At 36.4% G+C, this 19451-nt stretch overlaps 1 protein-coding gene across 7 annotated transcripts in view; it reads left to right on the top strand.

Moving 5' to 3' along the window:
- PARG (poly(ADP-ribose) glycohydrolase) overlaps positions 1-19451 on the top strand; it is a 134575-nt gene that overhangs the window by 13441 nt on the left and 101683 nt on the right. For all 7 annotated transcript variants that reach the window (XM_086680265.1, XM_086680264.1, XM_086680263.1 and 4 more), the window contains 3 exons: positions 3461-3579; positions 3696-3779; positions 9968-10042. In XM_086680265.1, coding sequence (XP_086536391.1) covers positions 3461-3579; positions 3696-3779; positions 9968-10042 — 278 coding nt within the window. The remainder of the gene's footprint in view (positions 1-3460; positions 3580-3695; positions 3780-9967; positions 10043-19451) is intronic.

Raw genomic sequence — 19451 nt, 5'->3', positions numbered from 1 at the left:
GATTTCATTCTTTTTGATTGCTAAGTAATAACTCCATTGTATATATATACCACATCTTCTTTATCCATTCATCTATCGATGGACATTTGGGCTCTTTCCATACTTTGGCTATTGTGGATAGTGCTGCTATAAACATGGGGGTGCATGTGTCCCTTCGAAATAGCACACCTGTATCCCGTGGATAAATGCCTAGTAGTGCAATTGCTGGGTCGTAGGGTAGTTCTATTTTTAGTTTTTTGAGGAACCTCCATACTGTTTTCCAGAGTGGCTGTACCAGCTTGCATTCCCAATACTGAGAGAGATTTAAGTGTAAATTGAGTAGTAGGTTGATACAAGCTTTAGCTGTGATCCCTAGCTTTCAATTTCGAGTTTTGTATTTCTTAGTCTCAATTTCATGTATTGATGCTAGCATAAGTAAAAGTTATTATAAAAGTTATAATAGTTTTATTTGATTTAAATATAATGAATTAATGTCAGATTTCTTAGGGGGAAAAAGAGTTCTGCTATTTAAGAAAGTTTGAAAATCATTGAGATAGGGTAATGTGGAAATAAAAAAGAAAATGGTTGCTTTGTTTTGAGGTAAAATTGATAGGATATGGTGAATTCTTAAATATGGGTGAAGAGGGAAAATGCAGGTAAAATTAAGAAAAGGCCGAGTGACTGACAAGATGTTACTGGCGGAAAATTTGGAGAAGAGATTGGGGAGGTAAGTGATATTTTGACTTTACTGCCTTTCTTTATACCACTGCCCATAAAGAAAACCCAAATTATCCTATACCGTCATTTTTTAATCTCTGTAATTACTGTTTATTTTTAGATATCCAATAACGTTTGAATGTTTAGAATCTTTAAAATCTTTATTTTTATTATAAAAGTAGTACAAGGTCATTGTAAAAAAAAGATGCACGTCTCATGTGATAGTTAGTATATAACTCAAAATCCAAGTCTCAGTCCTGTTTCAGAGTTTTGGTGGATTAACTTCTAGATTCTTTTTTCTGAATATGGTAATATGATATATATGTAATTAATAGTTATTAAATAAACAGCCCAAGTTTCATTTCCAAGATGCCAGATATTAATAGTTATGAAATTTAAAGTAGTAAAGTAAAGCTGATATTTACCATTAGAAATGTAAGGCAGGCTGGAAGCGCCTGGTTGGCTCAGGCGGCCAAGCATCCAACTCTTGATTTCAGTTCAGGTTATGATCTTGTGGTTTGTGAAATCGAGCCTCAGCTCTGAGATTGTTTGGGATTCTCTCTCTCCTTCTCTCTATGCCCCTTTCCCGCTCTAGCACATGTTTGAATGCGTGCTCTCTCTCTCAAAATAAATAAACATTAAAAAAAAGGGGGGGGCGCCTGGGTGGCTCAGTCGGTTGGGCGTCCGACTTCAGCTCAGGTCATGATCTTGTGATTTGAGAGTTCGAGCCCCACGTCAGGGGCTTTGCTGATAGCTCAAGAGCCTGAAGCCTGCTTCGGATTCTGTGTCTCCCTCTCCCTCTCCCCTGCTCATGCTCTGTGTCTCTCAGTCTCTCAATAATAAACGTTAAAAAAAAATTTAAAAAAAAAGGCAGTCTGAAATTGCAGGGGCATGTTTGGTGCTTGATTATCTTTAAAGACATGATAAACACACATGCGGGCACACAAACACATATACACACACATATGCACATACAGATGCCCACACACAAAGCATACTTTCATATATATGATATGTTCCCCTGTCTGTGGAGCTGGACTGGTACCTGTTTTGTCACCTCTGATTACATGGGATATCTTTACAAAGTCACCTTTGGGGACTTCATCTGGAGTTTAAAATACTTTTAGCATAATTATTGACTCTTGACAATTCTTTCCTCTGACTATTCTTGTTCTTTGGCTTCTATGATAACATATAATCCTAGTTTTCTTTCTGTCTCCTTAGCCATTTATTATATTCCTTTAGTTTTTCTGGCATATGTGTTAAATATTGTTAGAGCTCCTCAAGGCTTTTCCATAGGTCCTGTTTTCTTCTCTCTCTGGGTGGTCTTCTCCTACAACTTTATTTCTCTTGAGTGCTTATTGGATAGTCTTCCTTTCTATAAGCTGTTCCCTTTTTGAGGAACAGTCTTCCTTTCTTTTTCCTAGTTCTTTTTATTCTTTGAAGTTCAGCTCAATTGCCATTTCCTCAAGGAAGTCTTTTTTTTTTTTGATGAGTTTATTAGTATTTTTTTTTCAAGTTTATTTATTTTGAGAGAGACAGATACAGCATGAGTTGAGGGCACAGAAGAGAGGTAGAGAGAGAGAATGCCAAGCTGGCTTCGCACTGTCAGTGCAAAGGGCTTGACATAGGCCTTGAACTCACAAACTGTGAGGTCATGACTTGAGCCAACACCAAGAGTCAGATGCTTAACTGACTGAACCACCTAGGCACCCCAAGGAAACCTTCTCTAAGCTCACCGGTAAGTTGGAATTGTCTGAAATAGATTCTCATACACCACGAACCTTTCACTCATAACAGATTACAGTTCAAATTTTATATTACTGTGATGGTTTGATTATTTGCAGTGAAGTACTAATTCATGCTACAACATGGATGAACCTTGAACACATTACATCAAGCCAAAGAGGCCAGACACAAAAGGCCATATGTTGTATAATTCCATTTATATGAAGTGTCCAGAATAGGCAAAATGTATAATTTTTCATGTTTCAAATATCGCATTTCTCAAATGTTTACTTAATGCTTATTATAAGTAGCATATGTGTATGTGTACACATACATATATATTTACATATGTATATATTTCTATACGTATACTTACAGAAACACATAAGTCAGGTTCTATCATAAATATTCCGAATCCACAGTTAATATGGTTATTATTCTCAAGAAGTTTATAGTCTAGTGGGAGAAGGAAAAACAGGTGTGATCTGGTATAGTAATGATCTAATAAAACAAGAGGGAGTAAACGGTCCTTAAAAAGTTTTGAAAACTTCTTAAAGAAAATGAAAATTGAGCTGAGCGTTGAAGGTCATGATAGATGTTTAACCAGATAGTGTATGGGTAAGAGGGGATGTTAAAAACTGGGGACTTCATTTGGAATCATAGAGGGGAGCCATTGTAGGATTAGAAGCCTGGGAATACTTTAGAAAGATAATGTTCCCAAGTGGGAATGAGGGCTTAATGGGGGATGAATGTGTCTGGGAGTAGTTGGAGTTATGGGGGCCTAGAAGGTAAGCAATAATGAGGACCAGGGACCTAGAAGGGGTAGAGCTAGAATGACCAAACATGATGATTTGGAAGCTGATCAAATGAAGATAAGGAGTAGGAACAGCTGAAGAAGGCTTCTGAGATTTCTTGCCTGGGAGCTGGTCTGTATTTCATAGCATTTGCTTTGGCTGCTTTCTTTGGGTTGTTTTGTGCAATATACACCTAGTTTTTATGCACTTAGAGTTTTCTTGTTTCCCTCTCTTTCAGGTAGACCTTTTGCGAGCAGGAGAAGTTCCTAAACCTTTTCCAACACATTTTAAAGATTTGTGGGACAATAAGCATGTTAAGATGCCTTGTTCAGAACAAAACTTGTACCCTGTGGAAGATGAGGTAAGTACAGAACAGATGTTCTTTTAGTCTTTGAAAATCAGTTTAGTGTGTGCTTATTTGAGTGCTGATTCTGTGATCCAACAGATAATTTAATCTGTTTTTCCTTTTCCTTAAAGAATGGTGAGCGAACTGCAGGGAGCCGGTGGGAGCTCATTCAGACTGCACTTCTCAACAAATTCACACGGCCCCAAAACCTGAAGGTAGTTGTTTTTGCTCTTCTTGCTTCATGTTTGTCATTCTTTGAGATGGGCCCTGTATTTCCCTCCAAGACATTTTCTGATCTTCAATAGACTCAGGTAACAGCATTATTGGTATGCAAAATGCTTGTTTCCTGAGGAACTTTCTTAAGAGACATTCTTGGTTTCCATTCCATCACTAGGAAATGAGTAGAAGAATTGAGAGTTGTAAATGACTTGCCTGGAGCCACACAGAATAATTTGGAGAACCAGGAATAAGACCTTTGTTTCTTGATTCCCCATCCAATTTCCTTCCGACCAAGCTTCTCTTTTATTTTTTAGAATTATCATGTTTCTGAAATGTCTTTAAAAGTAAATCAGGGAAGAATTATGACTTCAGCTGTATTTGCCCAAGGGGAACTGAGTTTCCTAATGATTAAAGTATACATTAAACATTCTGTTTTGTATTGCTGTTAATATAGCTTCTAGCAGTCTGATTATTTATTAATCTTACATTTTGGCAATCATTCATTTTTTATTTTTTTTTTCAATATTTCACTTAAGACTATAAGGGCAACTATTAGATTATTTTTCTAATATCTAAAATATGAGTGAGTATGTTTTTTGGCACTATAGCCATGTAAACTTTTAAAGTTTTTATAACTATAAACCGTAACAGATTTTTCTATACTTGTGTGAAAATGGGTTTCATTTTCTTTGAGAGACTTAGTTTGTTGTGCACAGTTTCTCAGTGTTTTTTTTAAGTTTTTTTTTTTTTTTTTAATGGGTGTTTATTTTTGAGACAGAGACAGAGACAGAGACAGAGTGTGAGCAGGGGAGGGTCAAAGAGAGAGGGAGAGACAGAATCTGAAGCAGGCTCCAGGCTCTGAGCTGTCAGCACAGAGTCCAATGCGGGGCTCGAACTCACGAGCTGTGAGAACATGACCTGAGCTGAAGTCAGATGCTTAACTGAGCCACCCAGGCTCCCCAAGATTCTTAAGTTTTACACTGTTTTTCCATTTATACTTAACAAGTTGTTCTTAAACGTTCCATATGTCTCTATAGCTCCTATTTTTTCTCTATATTGAAAAACATTGGTATGTTGTACCATAATGTATTTTGAAAATTTCATTCGTTATGGATAGTGTTTCTCAATCTTGTAATGTACTTCTTTTAAACGGAAGAAATTATCAGGGAGTGCCAGGATCTGTTGATTTATTTTTAGAATAATGTTAACTGCATATGTACAAACATGAAACTAAATATAAACTATACTTACAGTTAGAGCTATATTAGTTGATTTTTTTCCATTTTAAGCATCATGAACCATCACTTGAGTTATGTTCGTTGTCATAATGAAAACAGTTTGTATTCAGTATTCCCTTTTTGCACAAAAGTTTTTAACCTCTGATGTCAACCTCAAAATAGTATGCTGAGAGACTTTTAAAAATACCATATAAAGAGGGGCGCCTGGGTGGCTCAGTCAGTTAAGTGTCTGACTTTGGCTCAGGTCACGATCTCACAGTTTGTGAATTCAAACCTTGCGTCGGGTTCTGTGCTGACAGCTCGGAGCCTGGAGCCTGCTCTGGATTCTGTGTCTCCTCTCTCTGCCCCTCCCCAACTTGTGCTCTGTCTTTGTCTCTCAAAAATAAATAAATGTAAAAAAAAAATTAAAAGTACTGTGAAAGAAAAAATTCTTCATTTTGTTTTTACTACTTACTAATCACAAACAATTGGTGGATGTTGGTAGATACAAAGATGGGATCTGTATGGAGAACATCAGCTTGCAAATAAATATGATAGTGAGCATTGTAGTCCAGGTTCTTTCTAATTTGACAGTCCTGAACTACGGTTTATCTCAGGATGGCTCAAAATTTTCACCATTTTTATCTGTTTAAAGCACCAGCCATCGTTTCTACCGTGTCTTTTGTCCTTTGTCCTTTTGTCCTTAAAACCACAATTATAAACTCACAAAAACAGAAGCAGACCACCTCAGAGTACTATCTATACTCCATTTGAGAATCACTGTGTTAGCTCCTTACGGCCTTAGAAACAGCATTATTTAAAATTTCATATTTTTTCTTTTAAGCATGAACGCAGAATAATCATAGTGTTCTAAATTACCTTGTCTGCTCACCTCTTTAGCAATTCCTTAGTGTGCCAATGATTACTTTAGGAAGGGGTAACTGCTTTACTCTGAATTTCCTTTTCTTGTTTAGTTTATGGTAGATTCACCAGAACAGAGTAATCCATTGAGATTTTCTTCTATCTGCTTATGGTAATTGTTTTCTTTGCTGAAAGAACACTATGGAGGGAGGAACATTAAGTCTCTCTTACTGAGTATAATAATCTTTTTGCCACTTTTATTTGATATTGAGTTAAGTGAGGTTAGAAATGTTAACAATTTTTAAAAGAATTGTCTCCTTAAAAATTAGTTTACACAGTAATATTTCTATAAATGATGTGTCTGATGATTTACAAAGAATGGACCTGTCCGTGCTTTAATTATGCTTATTATGAATTATAAATTAAAAGAAACCTCAATAGGTGATAGCTGAGAATACAGAATAGCATCCAGTTTTTAATAGGAGACCTTGTGGTAGACTACTTTTGAGACTTGAAGACTAAAGTAAAAGTAAATATTAGTCAAGAGTTATTGCTAATTATAAATCCCATAAAAGAATTAGAGTATGAATTTTAGAGTGTAAAATGTTTTTTCTTACTAACTTTGAAGAATCATTTACATAAAAGAAAATGCATGCTTTTAAAGTATGTAATTTGATGACATTTGACATCCGCACATACTCGTCAAGCCCCCACCCTAATCAAGATACAGAACATTTCTGTCACCTCCGAAGATTCCTCTAATCCCTTTACAGTTGATTCCTCTTTCTGAACTGTCCTCAGGCAGTATTGATCTGCCTTTTTCTTTTTTCTTTTTTCTTTTTTTACTGGAGATTAGTTTATATTTTACATAATGGAATCACATAGTACATATGCAAGTATTTCTGGCTTCTTTCACTCAGAATGAAAACTTTCAAGATTCATCCATGTTGTTGAGTATGTCAACAGTTTGTTGCAGTACATGTGTTGTTTGTCCTTTTAATCTCTATTCATAATAGACTTTGCTATTTAATACCTTGTATGAGGTTCTGAAGTCAGATACCAGTGATTAGAAAAAATCCTTAAAATTTTCTTTCTTTTCTAAAAATTTTTTTTTTTTTCAATGTTTATTTATTTTGGGGACAGAGAGAGACAGAGCGTGAATGGGGGAGGGGCAGAGAGAGAGGGAGACACAGAATCGGAAACAGGCTCCAGGCTCTGAGCCATCAGCCCAGAGCCCGACGCGGGGCTCGAACTCACGGAGCGCGAGATCGTGACCTGGCTGAAGTCGGACGCTTAACCGACTGCGCCACCCAGGCGCCCCAAAATTTTCTTTCTTAATGGAAAATTTTATATCGTGGCTGTGAGAAAAATAAAAGCTTTTTCTTACCATACTATTTTATGATTGACGCTTTTCCTTTTTGAAGGAACTTGGATATCCCCTGAATCCAAGTAATAATATGCATTGTTGACTCACTTTTTAATCTGGATGCTTGGTGATTGTTTATATGGCATGAAATATTTTTCAGGAAACTCTTTGGCAGAGTATTCATTTTTAAAAACAGTTACTTATGGGGGCGCCTGGGTGGCTCAGCTGGTTGAGCGTCCAGCTTTGGCTCAGGTCATGATCTTGCGGTTTGTGAGTTTGAGCCCCGCGTCGGGCTCTGTGCTGACAGCTCAGAGCCTGGAACCTGGAGAGTCTGTGTCTCCTCTCTCTGCCCTTCCCATGCTCATGCTCTGTCTCTCAATAATAAATAAATGTTAAGAAAAAAAAACTTTAAGAAAAACAGTAACTTCTGAGGAAATTTAGAAGATTTATAATAATGTAACTATTTTTCAAACTTACACACACCTTCAGTAAAACAAAATTGGGGGTGTGTACTATAAATACAAATAGTTGTTTATAAATTCTACATGTTTATTATTTTGTTAATATAATATGTACATTATAAAATATAACCAAAGTAGAAATTTAAAAGGATGAGATAAAATATAATTGTAAATACAGTTGACCCTCAAACAACACAGGTTTGAACTGTACCAGTCTCCCGTGTAGATTGTTTTGATAATACAGTACTGTAAATGTATTTTCTTTTCCTTATAATTTTCTTTTTTTTTTTTTTTTTTTTTTTTTAAATTTTTTTTTTTTTTTTTTTTCAACGTTTATTTATTTTTGGGACAGAGAGAGACAGAGCATGAACGGGGGAGGGGCAGAGAGAGAGGGAGACACAGAATCGGAAACAGGCTCCAGGCTCCGAGCCATCAGCCCAGAGCCCGACGCGGGGCTCGAACTCACGGACCGCGAGATCGTGACCTGGCTGAAGTCGGACGCTTAACCGACTGCGCCACCCAGGCGCCCCTCCTTATAATTTTCTTAATAATGTTTTTTTCTCTAGCTTACTTGATTGTCAGAATATAGTATATAATACATATAACATGCAAAACATGTTAACTATGTTATCACTAAGGCTCAGATCAACAACAGGCTATTAGTGTAGGTAAATTTTGGAGGGAGTCAGAAGTTACATGCAGATTTTCAATCCTTGTGCTGTTCCTGCATCCACTATAATAGTTCTTTCTGCATGACTACTGGATTGTCTTATGCATACCCCACTCTGGTGTTAAATAAAATTCATCGGAGTAAATTTTAAAGATCTTACTGGCTTTTATTCAATGATTTATGAATTAAGCAGTATCTTATATAGCAGATGGAAAGACACTCTAAGAAGCTGTAGGAAATGAAAGACTTTTATAGGCAGAAGTGAGTGGGAGCAAGGAAGTTATATTAGGAAAAAATAGAGTAGTTGTGGTGGTCACCTTCCTGTAGGGGATGGCAGAGTTCTGTCAGGCTGATTAACTAGTTCTGACCATCTGATTTCTCATTGACTGGTTTAAGAGTCCATTTGTGGGAGAGGCTGAAACTAATTAAGTTTTGTCTCTGGTTGGTGGCATAAGCGACTCCTTTTGGGACCTGTTTTGTTTTTATTGCTGGTAACAAGAAAAAAGTACTGCCTATTCAGTTAAATGTTACACCAGTAGATGGCGTGCTATTTTGACTTTTCACTACATAAATAAGTAATTTATATGAACTGCTGGGGGAAGATAACCATTTATATGTAGCTTATAAAAAATAGCTGATATGGGGCGCCTGGGTGGCGCAGTCGGTTAAGCGTCCGACTTCAGCCAGGTCACGATCTCGCGGTCCGTGAGTTCGAGCCCCGCGTCGGGCTCTGGGCTGATGGCTCGGAGCCTGGAGCCTGTTTCCGATTCTGTGTCTCCCTCTCTCTCTGCCCCTCCCCCGTTCATGCTCTGTCTCTCTCTGTCCCAAAAATAAATACACGTTGGAAAAAAAAAAAAATAGCTGATAATAAAGGCAAAAAACCAATTTTATGCCTTAGGGCAGTGTTTCTCAATCTTTATTTCATTATTGCCGTCTCTCCAAGAAAGTACTCTTCCCATGAAATTTTAATACTACAAGTACATTATATATTGGCATGTATAGTGTAACCCTATTGATAGCCAACAATCATTATAATATTTAAATTTTTTTATCTCCAAGATCCAATTTTTGTCCACTGAGAGTGTATCATTTCTGTTTATAATGTAAACGTTAAGAGTTTCGATTTTTTTTTTCCTATTACTTGACGTTTCTAATCGCATTTTTTTTTAAAGAACCTTTGCTGTCATTTCTTTTAAATTTTTTTTTTTTTACATTTATTTATTTTTGAGAGACAGAGACAGAGCACAAATTGTGGAGAGGCAAAGAGAATGAGACACAGAATCCGAAGAAGGCTCCAGGCTCTGAGCTGTCAGCACAGAGCCTGACGTGGGGCTCGAACTCACAAACCCTGAGATCATGACCCGAGCCGAAGTTGGACGCTCAACCGACTGAGCCACCCAGGCGCCCCTCTAATCTCATTTTTCTTAAGTGAATAATAAATTAGTGTGTATTCTGTTTGTTCATAGCTACTGATGTGGAGTAGCTAATGGTAAGAGGAAGGTTAATGCTGGTTAAGAAATTTACTGGAAGTAGTTCATAAAGGAGAAAGGTTATTCATAAATAAATTACTTGACTGTGTCATGAGGTTTTGTTTATGCTTTTTCCGTAGGATGCTATTTTGAAATATAATGTGGCATATTCTAAGAAATGGGACTTCACAGCTTTGGTTGATTTCTGGGATAAGGTAAAAGTATGCTTATTTCTTTAACTATGAAAATGATGTAAGTCTAAAAATTTTGAGAAAAATACCCATAAATCTTTCGCACTAACATAATTACTATCCTTTATTTTTGTGAAAAATATTTCCTGTTATATGTATATTTTAGCTGCTAATTTTGAATTTTTCTTTTTTCTCTCATGAAGAGAATACTGTTATATTGTTATACAATCATCATTATTAATGGCTACTTGATACGTCATGATTAGAAACATCAAGGTTGCATTCAGTTTTACTCTGTTCTCAATTACAGTGTAGTAACATCTTTATGTGTGTGTGTGTGTGTGTACACACACATATACACAGACACACATACGTGTATATATATATATATATATGTTTTCCCAGATTTGATATTGTTTGTTTAGGTGATTCCCAGTAAGTAGATGGCTAGGTCAAAGGACACAAAAAAACTTTCTATGGCTCTGGGTTTATGTTGTAAAATTATTTTCCACAGGAAATTGTAGTAATTTTGTATACCATCTTCAATGGGTAAGAATATCACTTTCATAGTAGTGTTGGAAGAATAGGTGTCATCCACTGCTATTTGAAAAAATAAGAGTATACCTTTTTTTCTTAACATTTTATTTTGAAATAATGATAGATTCATGTGAAATTGCAAAGAAATGTGCAGGGAGGTCCTGTGCACACTTTATCCCACCTTCCCTGATGTCAATTGCTTAAATAAATACAATATATTACCAAACCCAGGAAGTTGACATAAAGGATTATTTAGATTTTATCAGTTATACCTGTACTCACTTGTGAGTGTAGTTATATAACCGTAGCTTTGTGTAACCACACCACAGTCAAGGTACAGAGCTATTCCATCACCACAGTGCTCACTGGTGCTGCCTGTTATTGCCACACAAATTCCCACCTAACTTCCAGCAACCACTGTCTGTTCTCCATCTTTATAATTTTGTTATTTCAGAAAGGTTACAGTGTGTAACCTTTTCAAATTGCCTTTTCTCACTCAATATAATTCCTTTGAATCCACCAATAGTTTGTTCCTTTTTATTGCTAAATAACATTCCATGATATGGATGTATCACACTTTAACTATAGATGATTTCAGGACATTTGGGTTGTTTCCAGTTTTTTGCTGTTTCAACTAAAACTACTTAGAACTTTCACGTGCAGGTTTTTGTAAGAATATAGTGCACGAACATTTCTCTGGGATAAATGCCCAAGAGTGTGATTTTGAATTGTTTGATAAATGTATTTTTAGTTTTAGAAGAAACTGCTAATTACTTTTGCTAGGTAAGTAAGCCCCCCAAAGAAAGATAACTTGTATATAGAGTCCATTTTCTTATGTTTGTACAATTTGATTCTTTTGCTCACATTATTTTTAGTTATCCATATTACTTATGCTCCATTTACTAATAATTAGTACTGATTTTGGAGCGGGAACATTTTGAATGAAATATTTTCAATTTTACACAATTCTCTCTTACCTAATAGAGAATAAATATTGAACTTTGAACTTGTCCTATGTATTTTATATTGAGACCTTTCCCTCTTTGGCCTTTTTTTCAGATAAATGACTCTGAGGCAAATAACATAATTATCGTTATTCCTATCATAAACGAGTGGTTGCGATTTAGAGATGGGCTTTCTTGGCCAAAGTGACATAGTTTGTTCATGACAGGATACTGTAACTAGAGCAGTGTTCTTTCCACTATTGTCTGCAATCAGAATATGATATCCCTCGGCACACATCCTTCCCTCCTACTTGCTGCCTCATTTTCTCTGTAATAAAAGACTGATATGCCACTTACCTCTGTTGAAATTCTGTCTCCCCAGACTCACATTTTCCTTTCTGATCCCTCCAAAATGAGATGTCACCTTTCTTTGAATTTCCATGTGGATTTTTAAATTTATCTTGTGGCACTCTCTCTTTGCCTTGCTTTATTCTTGATGAGATGTTGACATCCTCTACGACATTAAAAGTTTTGTGGAACAGAGACTGTGTCATTTCTTAGTTTTGTGTTTCCTGTAGCACATACATAATGCCTTACATATAGTGAGTGCTCCTTAAGTATTATAGACTGGATTTCAACAGATCAAGTAGTCATACTGGTTTTCAGAGATACCAAAGTCAGGACACTATTAAAAAGTAATGGTTCAAGTTAATAAAAATTGTTGTTTTTCTGATTCCTGCTCCTATATCCTGTAATGCACACAACATACCTAAATATAACAGACTCTTTTCTGAGCATTTTTAGCTAGTGATGTTCCAATGTTCTTATCAGTTCATTTCTTGTGATGTTATTATATGGAAGATCTGTCTGTCCTTTTGGACTGTTGCTGGTAATTTAAAAGAACGTGGTTGATTACATTGTCAGTAATTACACATTAAGACTATTGTCAATCTGTGTAGTCACTACTTCCTGTTAATTTGGAAGAGCCTAAAAATATAATGCAATTGACAGTGGTATAAATAATATCACCATCCTTTTTTTTCCAGAAATATTTTTATTATCTCATAAAGAATGAGACAGCATGATATACAGCAGTGGCTCTCAGATTTATTATGTATCTGAATCCTGGAGGGCTTGTTAGAATGCAGATTGTAGCCCACCATCCTCTCTGAGAATCTGATTAACTAGGTCTGGAGTAGGACCTGAGACATTTTGCATTTCTAACAGGTTCATAGGTGATATTGTTGCTGCTGGTTTGGGAACCTTACTTTGAGAACCACTGGTGCAGAAAAGATCATAGAATTGGAAATGAGAATCATAGGGGGGCACCTAGGTGGCTCAGTCAGTTGAGGTTCTGACCTTGGCTTGGCTTGGGTCATGATCTCCCAGTTCGTGAGTTCAAGCCCCACATTGGGCACATCTGCTCAGCCTGCTTCAGATCTCCTGTCCTTCTCTCTCTGTCCCTCCCCCACTTGTGCTTTCTCAAAAATAAATATTTTAAAAAATGGCTCTTAAAAAAAAAAAGAGAGAATCATGGGTTCTTAGTCTCAACTCTGTATAAACTTGGGCAGGCCACGTGACTTCAGCCTGTGTCCTTATTTGTTAACAAAATAACCACTTACTCTACCTTAATGTCATGTTTTAAGGATCTAGCTGACTAATGTATCTGAAATCACTTCAAATTCTGGAGCAATAATCAAATATGTTATTACTTTTTTACCTGTGAAAAGTTTGTTTTACTGCTTTTAAAAAAAGGTTTTTTTTTTTTTTTTATCATTAACACTATCTGAATTGTAGAAATAAACAAAACAATAAAAATTGTCCATGATTTTGCTTCCCAGAAACAATCACTCTTAACATTTAAAAAAAAAAATGTAATTTTATCCACCTGTGCATATTAAATGTGGATTTTTTTTTTAAGTTTGTTTATTTGAATAGAGAAAAAGCATGAGTGGGGAAGGGGTAGAGAGGGAGAGAGAGAGAAAATCTCAAGTAGATGCGGGGCACAGACTCAAAAACCAAACCTGTGAGGTCATGACCTGAGCTGAAGTTGGATGCTTAACTGAGCCACCCAGGCGCCCCTAAATATGGATTTTTAAAAATATTATTTTACAGTGTACATCCTGGTGCCTGAATCTTTTGTATCAGTGATTATTTCCTCAGGATATAGAAATATAATCATTGGATCAAAAGGTATGTTGGTTTTTTAGGCCTTCAATACATACTAACGATTCACCTTTCTAGAAGGTTGTGTTGGTTTTCAGTTCTCCTCTCAATGTGTGAGTCCTGTAGTGCAGTGCCCCCCTCTATATATTTAGACTTCCAAAGTGTGATAACACATAAAGCACCCTGTATAGTATCTTCTGCAGAGTCTTACTATGTTTGCTAAATTTGTTGCCTAGGAAAGTGTTGCTATAAGATAATTCAAGCCTCTTAGAAGAGTAATTCTTGGTTAGGATAAAGTAATTTTCTAGCAACTATAGTGGTATTATGGGAATGAGAACTCTGTAGTTGAAATGACATTACTTCTCAGACTCTAAGCAGGTAATTTTACGAATAAAACATGAGGTTTATAATACATATTATAAATTTGAAATTACTTGCTTTTAAAGTTTGAGATCATTTTTTTCCTGAGTATATCCTCTAAATATTACATTTTTTCATAGACCGGAAGAAATGTGTTCAGCTACTTTTGAGGAAAGGAGGAAAAAAGGAAACAGTATTTATTGAAGACATATTACTAAAAGGAATATATTATTGAATTTAATCCTCAAACATTTTTGTAAAATATAGATAGTACATTCAATTTAGAGAGGAAAGTAGATTTAGAGAGCTTAAGTAATTTGGTCAACATTATACAAATATTGAATGAATTCACCAATGAAGTATTGAGGAATCTAGATTAAAAAAAAATTTTTTTTAACGTTTATTCACTTTTTGAGAGACAGAGACAGAGTGTGAGTGGGGCAGGGGTAGAGAGAGAGAGGGAGACACAGAATCCAAAGCAGGCTCCAGGCTCTGAGCTTGTCAGCACAGAGCCTGATGCGGGGCTCAAACTCATGAACTGTCAGATCGTGACCTGAGCTGAAGTCGGACGCTTAACCGAGCCACCCAGGTGCCCCTAGATTTTTTTTTTAATTTTTAAAAACTTATTGAGACAGAGAGACAGTTTGAGTGGGGGAAGGGCAGAGATTGAGGGAGATACTGAATCTGAAGCAGGGTTCTAGGCTCTGAGCTGACAGCACAGAGCTCAACACGGGGCTCGAACTCACAAACCATGAAATCATGACCTGAGCTGAAGTTGATCGCTTAACCGACTGAGCCACCCCGGTGCCCCTTGGGGAATCTAGATTTGAGCTCAGTTCAGTTCCAGCCAAAATAGCTGACCAGTAACCATTCATTGAATATATGAAGGACTCTTAGACTTTAAGGCCTGTGTTTTTTGTATTGTGATGGTGTTTGTCCCTTAAAGAACACTGAACACTCTTATATAGAAGGCATTGTATTATTAAAGATGGGGAATTGATTGACAGTCTTAATCATCAGAAAGCATGTCCGTAGATGACTATAATAGAGTCTAGTGGGTCATGGAAGCGGAGGAGAGTTTTATTTGGGTCACGGGACAGATATTATAGAGGACATGGTATTTGAGTGGTAGAGTGTAAAATGTATAGAGGAGAGATAGTTAAAGGAAATATATTACACAAATAGTCTGTGAAATCCCTTGACTTCTTTCACTTAGCACGATGTTTACAAGTTTACCTATGTTGTAACATGTATCAAATACTTGATACCTTTTTATTGCTGAATAATATTCCATTGTGTGAGTATACCACATGTTGTTTATCCATTGATAAGTTGATAGATGTTTGGGTTGTTTTGACTTTTTGGCTATTACCATTAGTGTTGCTGTGAACATTTATGTGTAGGTTTTTGTGTGGGCATATTTCTTCACTTCTCTTGAATGTATACCTAGAAATTGTTGGATTGTGTGGTAACTTGTTTCATATTTTAAAGAGCTGTCAGACTGTTGATCAAAGTGGCTACATTGTTACATAATCATGCCAACAATGCACAAGGATTTCTTGCTTGTTAATGTGTGTCCTTTTGATTTTAGCCATTCTGGTTGGTGTGAAGAAGTATCTCACACCAGAAATGGTTTGCATTTCTCTAATGACTGATGTTAAACATCTTTTCATGTGCTTATTGGCCATTTGTATAGCTTCTTTTGAGAAATATCCATTCAAATCTTTTGTGCTTTTGAAAAAATTGGGTTATTTGTTGTTGCTTTTAAGTTTATTTATTTATTTTGAGAGAGAGAGAACACAAGTGGGGAAGGGTAGAGAGAGAGGGAGACAAAGAATCCCAAGCAGGCTCCACATCACCAATGCAGAGCCCCTTACGGGGCTCGAACTCAAACCCTCACAAACCGTTAGATCATGACTTGAGCCGAAGTGGGATGCTTAACCAACTGAGCCATCCAGGCACCCTAATTATGTTTTTTATTTTATTTTATATTTTATTTTATTTTATTTTATTTTATTTTATTTTATTTTATTTTATTTTATATTTTATGTTATGTTATTTATGTTTATTCCTGAGAGAGAGAGAGAGAGAGAGAGAGAGAGACAGTGTGAGCTGGGGAGGGGCAGAAAGGGAGACACAGAATCTGAAGCAGGCTCCTGACCCGTAGTTGGATGCCCAACCGACTGAGCCACCCAGGCACCCTGTTTTTTTATTAGTGAGTTGTAAGTGTCCTTTAAGTTTTAAGTTCCTTATCAGAATATGATTTGCAGATATTTTCTATTTTATAGGTTGTCTTTTCATTTTCTTGTATCCTTTGAAGCATAAATTTTTTAAAAATTTGACAAAGTCTGATTTTTTTTTTGTCTCTGTTTTTGTTGTCATATCTAAAAAAGCTAATCCAAAGTCACAAAGATTTACTCCTTTGTTTTCTTCCATGATTTTTTTTTTTAATGTTTATTCCTTTTTGAGAGCAAGACAGAGCGTGAGTGGGAGAAGGGCGGAGAGAGATGGAGACACAGAATCTGAAGCAACCTCCAGGCTCTGAGCAGCACAGAGCCTGACACGGGGCTTGAACCCATAAACTCTGAGATCATAACCTGAGCCAAAGTCAGGTGCTTCACCAAGTGAGCCACCCGTGTGCCCCTACATCCACAAATGTTATGGTTTTAGCTCTTACGCTTAGGTCCAAGACCCATTTTGAGTTAATATGTATATGGTATGAATTAGGGGCCCACTTTTATTGTTTTGCAGATGGGTACCCATTGTGTTATTTTTCATATATTGTAGAGATCTAATTTCGTTATTTTGTATGTGGATATCTGGTTGTCCCAGAACCATTTGTTGAAAAGACTATTCTTATCCCTATTGATTTTTCTTGGCATTCTTTCAAAAACCAATTGACGATAAACATTTATGTGGGCTCTCAGTTCTGTTCCGTTGATCTATATGTCTGTCTTTATGCCCCTATCACACAGTTTTGATTACTAAACTTTGAAGTACGTTTTAAACTGGGAAGTGTGAGTCTTCCAACTTTGTTCCTTTTCTAGTTTGTTTTGGCCATTTTGGATCTTTTGCATTTCCACGTGAATTTTAGGGTCAGCTTGTTAATTTCTGCAAGGAGTTAGCTGTGAAGGCCAATTTTTATGATATTAATAGGATCCAAACCAATTTTGCATTTTGAGGTAGGACCAGTAATACAGGGAGGGTTACCTTATCAAGTTTTTGACCTGATACTAAATGGCAGGCATATGGGGTGCCTGGCTGGCTCAGTCAGTTAAGCGGCAGGCATAAATTAAGTAACAGAAGACTTATGCTGGTATCAGAATATCCTTGAATCTGTGTATCTCTTACTCTTACAGAGATCTCATTTTTGATGCAAAGTTGACCAAACTGATACCATCTTTATCACTTCAATTGTCATATATACATGATTTATTTGTATTTTGTAATTTTCTGGGTTTAAATTGGATACAGTTGTTAATTTTGGTAAAAAGTAATGTTAAATCTGACATTTTATGACGGCAGTAAAACATGCCATTGATTAAAATACCTGTCACCTTGCTATGAGGTAAAGTAGTCATTTTTTTTTTTAATCTCTCTTCTTAATCAAAGTACTCAGACAGGACCTTGTTTCCCCTTTATCAGGTGACCTTGCCCAGAAGCATTCCTGTAAGGGTAATATATAGCAAGTTTTGGTGTGTTTAGTGTAGACCATAAATATGAGGTGATTGCCAAGGTGCTGATGATAGTTTTACAGTTCTTTAGAGAGAGGAGGTATTGCATTTTTGACCTTCTGCTTTTTTTTACTTTGTAAATGTGCAGATGGTTGGAGGAGTCCCTATAACTTTACCAAATATTCATTTATTTTTTTCAAGTCTTTGTATATATATTTAATATTTTGTAGTTATATTTAGATATAAGAATATATTTAAGATATTTTAGGATATATTATAAAATTATGTTACAGAGTTTTTTATCATCTTTAGTCTTTAAAAAACTTTTTTTAATTTTTATTTTTGAGAGAGAGGGAGAGAGAGACACAGAGTGTGAACAGGGAAGGGACAGAGAGAGAGGGAGACACAGAACCCGAACCAGGCTTCAAGTTCTGAGCTGTCAGCACAGAGCCCGACACAGGGCTCGAACCCACAAACCATGAGATCGTGACCTGAGCGAAAGAAAGTCAGACACTCAACTGATCTTTAGTCTTTTTTTTTTTTTTTAATGTTTATTTACTTTGGGGGGGAGCAGAAAGAGAGGAAAGAGAGAATCCCAAGCAGGCTCCACACTTTTGGTGCAGAGCCTGATGTGGGGCTCGTCCCATGAACCTCAAACTCATGACCTGAGCCAAAACCAAGAATCAGACATTCCATTGATTGAGCCACCCAGGTGCCCGTCATCTTTCGTCTTTTTTTTTTTTTTTAAGTTTAGTTTTGAGAAGAGAGACAGTGTGAGTGGGGGAGGGGTGAAGGGAGAGAAGGAGACACAGAATCCCAAGCAGGCTCTGCACTGTCAGCACAGAGCCCAATGCGGGTCTTGAATTCATGAACCGTGAGATTGTGACCTGAGCTGAAACCAAGAGTCGGATGCTTAACCGACTGAGCCACCCAGGTGCTCCTCCTCATCTTTAGTCTTAATTGTTGTATAATACTCCATTAAATTGATAGATCATTTGCTCAGCCATTCCAGTGTTAGGGTTTTAAGGACATCTGTTTGTGTAAAGCATATATCGAGATTCAAGGGTGTTCTTCCTTGTTGTGACTATTATTCTCTTGTCATCAGTGTACTTAATGGAAGACCTTGGATGTTTAATACAGTTGTGTGTTTTTCTGTCCATCAGATCTCCAAAGATATTAATAACCTAGATCTTTACCATGTCACAGCCCATAGAGATAACATTGCCCAGGCCCGCAGTGGTTAGTGAGAAGAAATGTGCTAATGGGAAGAATATGTGCTAATGGGATTGGAGGAGGAAAATGAGGTCTTCAATGCAAGGGAAACAATTGTTGGCTAGGTTTTAAATTATAAATGAATTATATTTGCTTGGTATTATCTGTGTCCACATTTTAGAGTAGGAGTGCTTCTTAAATGTTGTTTATTAGCAGTCTTTTGGAAATTGTTTACTTAAATGTCACATTGAACTCTGAGTGCCTTTGTAAGGAAAAAAATAAAGTTGAAATTTAACATCATACTAATTTTAATATTTTAACTGCAAAAGTTAAGTTTATTTTGGAGCTGTTAATAAAACCTTGCTTTGGCTAATTCTGTGCATATTTGATTTTGCAACTAAACCTTTATAAAAGGAGGTGTTAATATCCACAGTCATTTAGTGTCATTCCATGGTACAGTTTTACCTAATATTTACACTAGTATTTAATGCAAGAAGTAAAAGACCTAGAATCCTGCTAATCCTTCTATGTGAGCATCCT

This window comes from Puma concolor, chromosome D2, assembly GCF_028749965.1.
Source record: "Puma concolor isolate L17-30 chromosome D2, mPumCon1.1.hap2, whole genome shotgun sequence".
In the NCBI taxonomy this organism is placed as follows: Eukaryota; Metazoa; Chordata; class Mammalia; order Carnivora; family Felidae; genus Puma; species Puma concolor.
Note: the sequence above shows the minus strand (reverse complement) of the source record. Positions and strands in the feature narration are given on the sequence as shown.